This window comes from Carassius carassius, chromosome 42 (assembly GCF_963082965.1).
Source record: "Carassius carassius chromosome 42, fCarCar2.1, whole genome shotgun sequence".
Classification (NCBI taxonomy): domain Eukaryota; kingdom Metazoa; phylum Chordata; class Actinopteri; order Cypriniformes; family Cyprinidae; genus Carassius; species Carassius carassius.
Window position 1 is genome coordinate 2,474,990 of NC_081796.1, and position 13,092 is coordinate 2,488,081.

A 13,092-nucleotide genomic window follows, 5' to 3' on the forward strand; every position below is an offset into this window, starting at 1 on the left:
TCAGCCAGCGCTCCCACTGCACTGCAAATAAATCAGACAGACCAATGGAGGCGCACAGTCATTAAGATTCAACACCAGCAGACGATGTCGTAAAGATTTTAAGTTTTCTTTCTTTCTCTCGACTTTTCGCAAGATTAAGCTTTGGAGTCAGGCAAGTCAGACGGATGCCTGATTCTCCATAATTACAAGCAAATTACATTCATTACCATAATTTACATCTCATCACCAATCCAATTATTAGTTGCCCTGACCTCTGCTGAAAGATTTGTATTTTTTTTTTTGGTAATAATCAAACAAGTAAGTAATAAGTAGAAAAAGAGTTTTCGTTCCCCCTTTTCTTACTTCAAAGAAGAACAATCAATGCGAATTCGGAAAGTGGGAAACTCTAAATGTCTGTGATTATATGCTTCAGCTGGCGAACTCAAGGACCGCTGCCACAGCTCTGATTTTCTGTTATTGCTGAAGCGATATGCTCAGCTTCCTTCTCCTGGGGTCCCGGCAGGATTTCTCTGTTTTTTTTTTTCATCAAGAACAACTCTCACTTTTTCTCACTTTAAATTATCATCTATATAAGACAGCAAGAAAGACTGATGAAGACAGCTGGTCGCTGAGGGCAAACTGAGGTTCAGAGATTTGGAAGCAGAAAATGTCATATTCTCTTGGCATCATAAATGGGAAGCTGATATATCCTGTCGTGTAAAATTCTCTAAATATAAAAGAAAAAAATGACAGATAAAATAATCAATGTCACTGCAATTTCTTAAATTATAATGTAAATGTAAAATTAAGTCATGAAGGTTACAAAAATGGAACTGTTTCATTACACCGTAATTTCACATAAATTGTAAGATTGAACCTTGATGTGGACTCAGAAATAGAATACAAAGATTGGTAATATTCCAAAACATTGTCCTGCTGTCTACTGTCTAGATAGGAAGCTACCCATCATAAAAAGTTACTCGAAAAAGCATATATTCCTTACACTTCTAATTCATCCCAACTGCACAATATTCCAATAAGACCATTTCAGACCAAATATTGGATGAAAAAGTACTTTTTAATTAGCTAAAAACTCGATACTTTATATAATGAATGAAATACAATTAATGTATTGTTTGTTGCAGTGCATTCTGGGACTGAAGGATACATACAGAACTGAATCTGATCAGACTGAGGTGCATGATGCCTCTGTGTTTGGAGCTCAGTATGGTTTGGAACACAGCAAGTGTATTGTATCGACTAAAACAAACCGAAATTATACATGGGTCAAAGACAGTATATTATATACATAGAAAACATATTAAATAAAGCAAGTAAAATCTCTACTTTAAATTTTACAAGAACTTTTGTGAAAACAAGTCAAAATATGGGTGAAATAATGTTCCATAATTTTTTAGCGTATATATATTTATGTAAAAAACAAACAACATACATATTCTGAGCTGCACTTATTAAAATATATAAAAGAATAAGTGATCATACTTACACCATTGTTTTTGGACAAAAAAAACTAAACAAAAAAACTTAAATTAAACTGGACATATTCTAATGATAAAATTTTTTGTCTTTGAGCTTTTTGTTGAATATGTTGTAATGTTTCAAGAAATATTTTTTGGTAATAATTTTTTTGGAATACATAGATTTATATTGTTATGAAAACATTATCTGATAGAGTGTTATCTTTATATATGGCATAAATGATATATGATAAAATATCGCATGTGACACCAAAATAAAAAATGTGCTGGGTAAGATCATAGCGCTCATTTGCATACAGACATGGCTGACAGCTGTTAAAGCAAAATCACTATTTTAGATCCAAAAACTGAAATACTGTATAAGATTTCCATTCAATCTGAGAGCATAAATCTAGGCTACGTGCTGCCAGTTTCTGGGTAAAACGCAAACTGTGATATTTCATTCACTGACGCGGTTCACTCCCCGGCAGTGCATTGACTTACTTATGCTGGGTACACATAATTTTTTACATCTTATAAGATTTTCAAAATGAGATCCTAAAAAATCCTAGATTTAACCATTTTGCTCCTATAGTGTGTGGTGTGCCATGATGTGACCAAGACAGCACACCACACATGAACAGATTTTCAACCAGAGTCTCGACTGTGAACACAGGAAATCTCGCAAAATCTCGCGAGACTTCTGAATAAGCATGGCAGACGATATGCAGGAAGAAATTGCAATGATAGTGTTTGGATCAAATCAATACCCTGATCCTCCATCTCTGCTGTCCACATCAATTTCACTTTGTGCTGCACCATGACTGCTTTCGTTTTCCATTATCTCGCGTTCTGATTGGATATTGTTTCGTTTCAAGTGATAATCTCCAGAGCATGCACTGTTTGTCCTCGGGATACCCCCACACATCAGGATTTCTGATCGTAAATATTTAAACATGTTGATTATTTACGATTCGTGATCGGGGCGGCTCCGACATTCTTCCGATCAGGTTCGTACACTCTTAACACACCTCACACCAAGAGAAAATTTGATAAGATAATCTGTGGAACCATCAAGATAATCGGGACATAGCTAGGATTGTCGGAAGGGGGCAAATCGGCCCAAAATTTGCCCGATTATCTTTTGGTGTGTACCCAGCATTAGTTTTTATTCTTGGCTGAATAACTATTAAATATGTACACAGTTTGGATTAAATGAAAGCATGGTAAAAATAATAATTATAATAATAATAACTATTATTATAATGTATTATTGTGTTTTGGTTTGGTATGGAGAACTGTGGATTTTCACTGGTATTGGTACTGAATACTGACATTTTGGTACCACGACAACACTAACCCTGGTAATTATGTTTAGCATTAAAAATAATCACATTAAAGCATTCATTCTATATGCTATAATTAAATATATAACTTAAGTATTAAATAATAACTGATTTTGCAATCTGGTTATTCTAGTTTATAGAAATTCATAAACCACATGGAAGATGTGCACAGGATCATTAGAAGAACATTTGCAGTGTGTATTTTGGAGAAATGTTGTACAAAACCCCTCAAAAACACACACACACACACACACACATATAACAGAATTAAATTCCTGTCGGCAGCGTTCGCATGATGCTGGGGAATACACACAGCGGGTCTGCTTTACCCAAGACCTCCCTCTGAGACACAACAAATAAATAAAATCAGTGGTTCAAATAGACAGTAGAAAAGCCTGGTAACATAGGAACACATTGACCTGAGTTACAACTAGTGTGTGTGTGCTCTGGAAAGAGACCAGGACAGAAACAGAGGTTGTTTTCTTGGAGAGCAATGCATGGTTCAGTTCACAATTGCTCCTCTTCTGCTAACATCATGTTTCTATGCACACCATATCATAAAATTAGAAATACATCCACATTCTCCAAAGCTTTATTCTTTTTTCAATCACAAAATCCGAATGAATTAAAATATATTCACATGAGGTGAACTCTTGAGTGTGTGTGGATCAGGCTGAATCTGAGCTGTCACAGTTAATCAGAGCTGTATCTTCTCTTCTCTCCACAACTGACTGAGTGTGTCTCACTCTTCTCTAGCAGCGATTCCCTTGATGACTTCACCTGCCCCCTCAACCCCACCTTCCTGTCAAGGTCAGTCCCCGTACGTCTAGTGTCAAACACAACTTTACCAGAGCGCACACTGTGCTCTACAAACCCACACACCTCCTCTCGTCAGAGAGCAGGCCGCTGATCGAACTATAGTTTATGACAAAGTTTTTCCACAACTTTTACTACTAACGGTGGGTCACCGCAAACAATGAAACCAAGTGTGAAAACAGCTTAATGTGTTACTTCCAAAATCAGAAGATTTAGATTCAGAACAATCAGAATCATATCAAAATCTGAAGAATCAAATCAGAAGATTCAAAATCAGAAAGAAAACCAATATACTGATGATTAGAAGAAACAAATAAGAATCAATATTTTCAAAAGCAGTAGATTCAGATTCAAAACAATGATAATCAGTAGATTCATATCAGTATAAAAATCAGCAGACTGACAATCAGAACCATCAAATCAGAATCTGTACTTTCAAAATCAGAATCAAAGTCAGAAGATTCTGAAAAATCAGAAACAAGATTTAAAAATCAGAAATCAAAATTAGCTGACTGGCGACTAGACTGATCAAACAAAAAATGAGAACATTCAGATTCAGATCAATAATTGGTAGATTCAAAATAAGAACCGAAAATAAAATCAGCAGACTGACAATCATCAGAATCAAATCAAAATCAGTAGATTCAAAATCAGCAGACTGACAATCAGAAGAATTAAATCAGAAAGATTCAGATCAATGAGAATTAGTAGATTTAAAACCAGAATCAAATCAGAAGAAGACCTGTAAAAAACAGAATCAACTAAATCTGAATAATCAAATTCATTTTTTTTTTTATCAGAATACAATGAAATCCAATTAAGGATTCTGGGTATTTGCTGTTGGAGACTTGTCAGGTTGCGTCTGGATAGAACACAGTGTTAGAGTTTGAATGGATGGTCACTCACTGGTCCTGAGGGCCGATGGGGTGACCTCGATCTCACTGCTGGTCTGGTAGGGCTGGAAGGCTGACAGGTTGCTGGAGTTGATCTCACCCGTGCTGAAGAGCTCTGGACTCTGGGTGCCTGTGGAGCTGGCACTGGTGCCGTCCCCGCCATGATGGGGGTCCTGCTCCTCATACACCGCCACCAGCTAAAGACAGACACACAGTTGTTAATTACACTGGATGATCTATTATATGTAAAAACCCTGTGAGCGACCACCTTCCTACATCAATTTTCATGTATACAGAGACATTTATTCTGTAGAAAATGTAAATATAAAAAAAGAATATATATATATATATATATATATATATATATATATATATATATATATATATATATATATATATACAGAATAAGTTTATATTAAATTGTAATCTTTAATTTAATTAAGGTGTAATTTTAATGTGTTTATATTTATTTCTTACTAATATATTTATTTTATTTTATTATTTATTAATATGTATTATTTTATTTATATATTTATTTTATTATTAATGTGAGCAATAAAATATTCCTCTGGGTCATCTCCTTTTCTGAGAGAGAGTGAGAAAGTAGGATTTAAATGATACATTTAAAAACAAAAAAAAAAGTGGTTTCATTAAATTGTGAGCGTGTGCACTGTGGAAAACTGTTCGGAGCCACACACCCCTGCACTGTATAATGTTCCAAAAAGGAGAAAATAGCATAGAGGAGTTAGCGGGGAGGTTAATTCATCAGCTTTTGTCCTGATTTCTGCAGACATTAACTGTTCACACATCCACCGGAATAAATGGAACCAGCAAGTCACAAGCAAGCCATCACAGAGACGCTATTGTGTGAAGCAGTTTGCATCTGTTGATTCATAAATGATGGTGCTCGGTGTTTCACATTTGGCTATTTACTCCTCACTAGCAGGAAGAACTGTGACCAGAGGACTCCACTTATACATTTCTCTACTGTCTTTTTCACTCATGCTCTGATTTTAAAATGGTTTACAATCATCCTAATTCAAAGTGACTTCTCGTTTTTTTTCCTTTGCACATTTAAAGCATGACAAATGAATGCCCTTAAGACGATGTGCTGACAGACTGCTATGACCATTGCTCTTCTCGCTTGAGGGATCCCCTTACAGAGCCTCTTTTGCATAGGCGGTTTTAGGAAAGAAAGAAAATTACACATTGATTTTAAAAGAACCATGAAAAAAAACATCAAGTACTAAAATATCAGAAATGATCATCTAAAAATCCTAATAATAATTTTGAATAGCTGTATATTAACTCTCTTTAGTATCATTATCTCATGCAGTTGTATCTGAATGACATTTCTTGACATTTCTTGCATGTCTGTTTGCTAATTGTGTAGCTCAGTCGTTTTGCGCACACACTCCTCAGTTGGAGAGCTGCAGCACAAACAAGCTCACTTCAGTCACTTCAGCCTGCACTCATAATCACATGGGGTATTTGTTTATAAGCCACATGGTATTTATGGGGACTTCCATGAATAGCCAATAGTTACAGCTCTCTGGTGTTTGAAGAGATCTTACAGTGAGAAAATGTCAAACTGCTTTTGAGAGTGTAAAAAAAAAGTCACCATGTCCATTTCTATACAGTAACTTCAGGTGACCACATGAAGATTTTAAACTATTCTGGTCAGAATCAACATAATAATAATCAGAGTGAGTAGTTTCAAAACCAGAAACAATATTAAGAGATACAGAATCAGAAGAACTGGAATCAGAATTATACAATTAAAAAAATCAGCAGAGAATCAGAATAAACAGATTCAAAAACAGAATCACAAGACTCAAAACTGAAATCAGCAGTTTCAGAAGTAGGAAGGAATAAATAATCAAACAAACAAACACAAATCTTAAGATACATTTTTTTTTTAAAATCTGGTCTCTTAAGAAAAAGATTCAGAATCTGAAGAATCAGAATCAAATTCTACCTTGTTGCTGTACTTGTATACACACAAATGTATTTCATTAACTATTTAATCATTTCCTGGTGTGTACTAATAGCTAGCACTAGGGCTGGGACAACGCGTCGAGGTCATCGATGACGTCGACGCAAAAAATACGTCGACGCAAAATATGCGCATCGATTCATCGACCGGTTTTTATTTCTCTAAAAAAGTTTGCAAAACGTTTACCTTATGTGCCCTGAATATACACGATGGCCGGATCAACATTCTGTCCAACGTGTTATATTACTAATCCAGGGGTTTTTCTGCATTGATCTTTTTTTTTTTGGCGGCTGTCAAAGCCTTATTTGATCGGTGAGTGATGTAGAATAGAATGACTGTGCGAGAGAGAGCCCCGGCTGCGCGCACTCACAGTCTTCAAACTACACGAGCGCTTCTTGCTCTCTCCCTCCCTTGTACATATTAATCAGAATCATTAAACACGATAGAAAAAGGGCGGAACGCCAAAGTTTCACGTGGAGCATTCAGAGATTTTTTTTTCTCCATGACAGGCTGCTGGCTCCCACTGTTAATTTTTTTTTTTTTTTTGTAAAAGCACTCTCTGTATTAGCTTAAAGCCCTCAAGTTTACATTGGTAACTGTATTCTTTCAATTGCTCTAAACAAGTATTTTGGGTGACCTTTTTTATTGAATGCTATACATCAAGTTGATGTTATTTTATAACTTTTTTCCAGTAAGCTAGGCCCTCTGTGTTCAGTAAGCTTGTTTCAGTAAGCTATGTGTTTTCAAGGCTTCAAGGTTTTATTGAATGCTATCTCTATACAAGTGCAAAGTAATGCATTCTTAGTCAGTCTTTTATTTTGTAATTTTAAGAGCAATAAACATATATTGCAATGTTAAGGAATTCATGTTTTTTTCATTCAGATATGTAAATCAACATGTATAAATTGTTAGTAGTCAATTAATGGGGAGATAATCGAAATCGAATCGGTCTGAAAAATTAATCGTTAGATTAATCGATGCATCGGAAAAATAATCGCTAGATTAATCATTTAAAAAATAATCGTTTATCCCAGCCCTAGCTAGCACACTAAATCAAACAGCTGAAGACTACAAACTGTTGCAAAGAGTTGCAGTGGTTGTAATTTCTGGAACTCAAAACTCACTAACAGTCTAAAACACCACTAATATTTAATTCCTGGCATATACATAAAAAAATCCAGAATATGCCTCACATCCATGACATCTTTATCCTTTTAGAGAAAAGCATAAACAAGACAGAAATGAAAAAAGACAGAACTAGCGCAGTAAAATAAAGTTTTGAGTGACCGTCACTGAAAAACAGCTCCAGTCTGAGACAAAGAGATTGCAGGGTTTTAGAAGCATCCACATGTCTGTTATCTTAAATGCACAGATTGTTCAAGGCCTATTGTTGTGCTACAGGCTCAGTTCAGCTCTGCTCTATCACAAATTTGCAATACAAAACTTCAGTTTCCTTCCTTAGTTGTAGTTTCTGTATATGGACATAAGAAGATAAGAATGGACGCGTCCTGCCAGAAACAAGAGGCTGTTTGTCAGCACTGTTTTGAAATGCTTATGATGATGGTAACAAATAAACTGGTGACAAATATGGGATGACAGATCAGTTTCATGTTTTGGTGAGACGTTTGTGAGAAGAACCCAGAAATACTGACGGCAGCCAATCCCCGTGAGGTGGCATCCATCATTAACAAATCAAAGTTTTCGGTGGATTCAGAATTTAAATAATACAGTTATGGATCGCTATACTGATTTCAGAATTTAAAAACTTTCTAGCATCCAAACACAACTCAACAAATTTAAGGTAATCACACAATACGTACAGTACATCATCTTTAAGTTTTGCATCAAATCCTCAACTTAACCCCAGGCTCTATTCTTCAAAATGGCAACATTCATTTGAAACATATTTCAAAAGAAACCAAATAGAACTTTATCACAAAGCTGTACTAACTTGTCTCTAGAATAGACAAAAGGAAAAATAATAAGTTAAAATGTCAAATCATTATGTCTCCAGACCAGACATAAGGTAAAACAAATATGAAGTGATTAATAAAACCATCAAAACAAAAACTCAGACTGAAATATCTCTCAATGTTTTTGAAGGATTTTTGAATGGAACTTTGCCATCGACTTTTCAATTTGAAATCATTAAATCATCATAAAGTGCAACGTACAACTTAAGTAAGCCTTTGATATTCTGCTTGCCCATGTATCTGAAGTAGATGGGGCTTTAGCAATGATATTTGTCGGCACCATATCTTTGCATAAGTGATACATGATGGAGATGGTTATTTCCTTATGGCTTTTTTCAGCTCCTTTAGCCTGGCATGCAGATGTTCTAAAATGCTTACCATGGCTTAATTGTTTTAAAACAACAATCTGTTTTCTCACTTCTCACAGATTTTCTCTCATCATAAACACTATCTGTTCCTAAGATAACAGCACCATAATCCAAATGATGAGAAAAATATGTGAGAAAATGGTTGTTGTTTTAGGACATTTTCGTGTTAAGCGTTTTGTAATTGAATTTTTTTAGAATGCAATTTTAAATACTCGATTTTAAATGCGAATGAACACATTGGGATATAAGAAATAAAGCTGTTTGAAACTTTAAATTAACTGAAAAATTATGCTTAGGCCAAACATGCATAAAACACCTTTTACTATCTAATTCAAATGTTTTATTGAAAGTGTAATCTAAAAATGCAATTTACAAATGTCTGTATAATGTTATAATAAGAGATTATTAACTCTTGCTTTTTAGTAAACAAATGTGCCATTAAAATATGACACTGGTTCATGGGCTCACCAAGATCACCCCCTAGAGGCGAACCATTGCAATTTCAAATAATTCCATAAAAGTTGTGATGTACCGAAGCCTCGTTTACTGAAATGCCATGACTTGTGTGCTTTGATACGTGCTCTAAATCACCGATTTGAAACAAATTTGGTTTCAAAGCTTCATGAAGCAGAGTTTCGAAAATCACTAGACCTTTGTCCAGTTATGAGTGCTACAAATGTTGTTATATACATTAAAACTAGAGTTTCATAATCTCTGCACCACCTCACGCAAGTGCTCGTCAACACGGGCATCTATTATTTGTTTTTCATTTGTAAACCTATGGCCAGACTCAGTGTTGCAACCTTGTGGACAAACTGATACACATAAAAAAGCATACTTTAGGCTTTAGTCACACCTATCATGTCCTCTTATGCATGCTTCAGGCCGGGTCAACCATTCAATATCTGTCTGCATGGGAAGAGAAAAACCCAAGGAAAGAAATTAGGTCAATCTTCCCAATGCCTTTCATGTCTTTCCCCTTTGATCTCGAGGCTTTCACAGTTGGAAGTGCCACGTAATTACAGCAGGACCCTGATGTGCAGATCTGTTCCATTAACTTTGACAGTCAAGACCTTCTGTGCTTTTTTCCAAGTTTGACATAGTGATCATCAACTACAGGGTGAATCAGAATAAAGGAGATAACTAGACATTAGCATAAGCACAACACCACCATGCACTTCGAAAGCCTTTTTGGAGCAGGAAGGATGTCGTTCAATTGCAATTAAACAAGTCATTTTGACCTTAATGGCTGTGATAGCGAACAAGATAAAACCGAGACATTCCTACAGCTATGCCAACAATTACAAGATGGGCCTTCAAATGACTCTCCCGGGCTGCCAATTTCCTCCGAGCAGACATACTGAGGATTGATAAAGTTTTATTCCTCATCAAATTCTCACCTCTAAACTACATTTCAATGTGATCATGGCAAGTATTTTATGACTGAACCATGAAAGCGGACCGGCCAGCCCTCTGGCAGTGGTATCGCACACAACCAGAGAAAGCTTAAAGTAACTCACCTCAACTTGATTAGCCGCCACGGCTCAATAGACTGCCTCACGGCAAAACGTCCAACTGGTGGGATAAACGAGCGGTCAAAGTTTCACCAGCTGTCAGGGTTTTTTTACTTTGTAAGTGAATCCACACTGAGCTCAAGGCTGTGGGATTAATGCGAGTGAATCATTTGTGTGAAACCTCTACTAAACTCCTCTGGGCTATAAAAAGGAGTCTTGCAGTGCAAAAAATTCTGTGAACACATCACAGCCTAAAAAAAATAAATGTTCTGGACTCCAGGAAATCTGAAGCAAACGAAATAAAGTACGCAAACTACAAACACTGCAGAAAAGGAGCACCACGATGTATCAAACGGCTTCAATGTACAGCAAAGTTCATGCTTTTGGCCTCTGGTAACTCAATTAAAGTTAGTTAATATTTTACCAGAATTTACAGATGAACTTTTTTTTTTCATTTCCAAGAAGCTAGAAATAATTAAGTATGCTTAAAAACGGAGCTATTTCACAGCAGAAACCGTTTTGAACCTGTTAACGTCTGAAAGCCAGCTCATGAATGATATTCGGTTTCAAACAACAAAACACATCTGTTCGCAAAACAATTGTCCGCATCGCATATTCATTCGCGCCAACCTCCTAAACTCCATCGTATGAAAGCATCGCCAAGTGTTTTGGACTTGCCAGCACTTCAAGGGTGGTTAATTTAATATGCTCCACATCGGAAATTGTCAATGGGAATTGCAGTTCAGTCCTAATGAAGGGTCATCAAATAACATATGGTGTGTGCCGTTCAGCCAAAAGCATTATGTTAGTTGTTCACAGCAAATTGCAACAGGTTTTAAACAGGTTTATTTCTATTATGCAAAAGGCCAATTACGGATAAAACTGGACATTAAGGAAACAACACAAAGCACTTTTGTAAAGAATGAGAGTGTGCATGAGAACTGGCAAAATGAACTTAACGTCCAACTAATACTACTAACAAAAAATTGCTTCCAAATTAGCATGACATTTCTGTTCTTTTACAGCAAAATGTCAGCAGAAGTTAATAATGACAGTATTGTGTTGTGTCTGTCGTCTTGAAATGACGTATAACGTCATTACTAATCAAAATGTGTGTTTATTTAAATGCAATGTGTGGAATTTTTACACTGACCTCATAGTGATTCGTACATATTTCACTATGTGGCTTATTCGTTTGAATGACCACAACTAACCCCACCCCTAAACCTACCCCTCACAGAAATCATGCTAAATTATGATTTATTGAGCATATACATTTTATGAGCATGTGCGTTCTCTGGGATCGAACCCATGATTGCCATATTGTCATACAACACAATACTCTACATGAGCTACATGAAACCCAAATTATAGCGCAAATAAAAGAGTACAAAACATTAATATGAAAATCAATTGTAGTATATGCTCTGATGGGTCGTATTTCAGGGATTTGAACAAATAACCTATGCGGGCGTATTGGTTGGAGGACAGGTTGGTTCAACACCAAGCAGCAAACTACGGTCTACTCTGCATACTGTCATGAGCTCTTTGTAGACTTTGTTGATTATAAAGAGAACAATTTAGTTATGACACTTCACACTATTTTACAACAGCTTAAGCACTCATTTCTATGATATGTCACTGTTCTTAAACGTTTTTATTACTTCAGGGTTAAAATATAAACCAGCATCTCATCTGCTCTCGTCTTTTAGTTTAGTTTTATAAAAATGTAAAAAAGGGTTAGGTTAGGGTTAGGGTTATATTAATTTGTAAATTAAAAATAAAAATATATAAATCAAATACTAATACTACTACTAAGTATTCAGTTCAATTACTTGTTTTTACTATTATATTTATATAAACTAGTAATATATATATATATATATATATATATATATATATATATATATATATATATATTTTAGTGGTGGGCATAGATTAATTTTTTTTAATCTAGATTAATCTCACTGTGATCTTGAAATTAATCTAGATTGAAATGGCTCATTCGAATTCTGCCGAAGGCATTCAGAATATGTGTGTTACCCAAATAAAATTGACAAACAGTAAGTCTTTGAGAAGGGGTTTATCAAGCTAGGTGGTGCATTAGAAAAGGGGCTCATCTCCTGTTTCCAAAATGCATCACAAAGTGCTTGAAAAAGCTGCAAACTAATTCCACATTGCACAAGGTGCAAACAACCTTACGCCTGTTTCACACATGCTCCGTCTGCAGTGCGTATGCATTGCATATTTTTTTACGCACCCATGTTAACGGATTCCAGTTGCGTTCCAGGAGCGTTGTGTCTGCAGCAGTGCAGTGATCGTTTACGTACCGAGTAGCGAACTGCAAACGCGTCCTGTATGAAAGCACATCGAGTCTGTGCTGCACCGCACACGTAACGCACACGGACTGCATACGCACTGCAGACGGAGTGTGTGTGAAACAGGCATGAGCAGCGCCGTAGCTGGGGTCAGCGGGGACCCGGTGAAGGTTGTACCAGTGGGCCCTGTTTAAAATTGTTTAATTTGTATGTTCGTTTATTTTTATTTATTTGTGCTATTTACACAATGTTTAAGTTTTTTTCAAGTTTGTAGGTGTCAAGGTTCAGAAACCAAATAATTAAATGTAAAATAGCACTGGATAGTCTTCAATGTAAAAATGAAATATACAATCAAACCTACATTTATTCAGACACCTTCAACATTTCTCACATTTTACAGTTTTGCTATAT

At 35.8% G+C, this 13,092-nt stretch overlaps 1 protein-coding gene across 2 annotated transcripts in view; it reads right to left on the minus strand.

Moving 5' to 3' along the window:
* Positions 1 to 13,092, minus strand: part of LOC132124488 (partitioning defective 3 homolog) — a 474,703-nt gene that overhangs the window by 307,582 nt on the left and 154,029 nt on the right. For both annotated transcript variants that reach the window (XM_059535542.1, XM_059535540.1), the window contains exon 3: positions 4,526 to 4,709. In XM_059535542.1, coding sequence (XP_059391525.1) covers positions 4,526 to 4,709 — 184 coding nt within the window. The remainder of the gene's footprint in view (positions 1 to 4,525; positions 4,710 to 13,092) is intronic.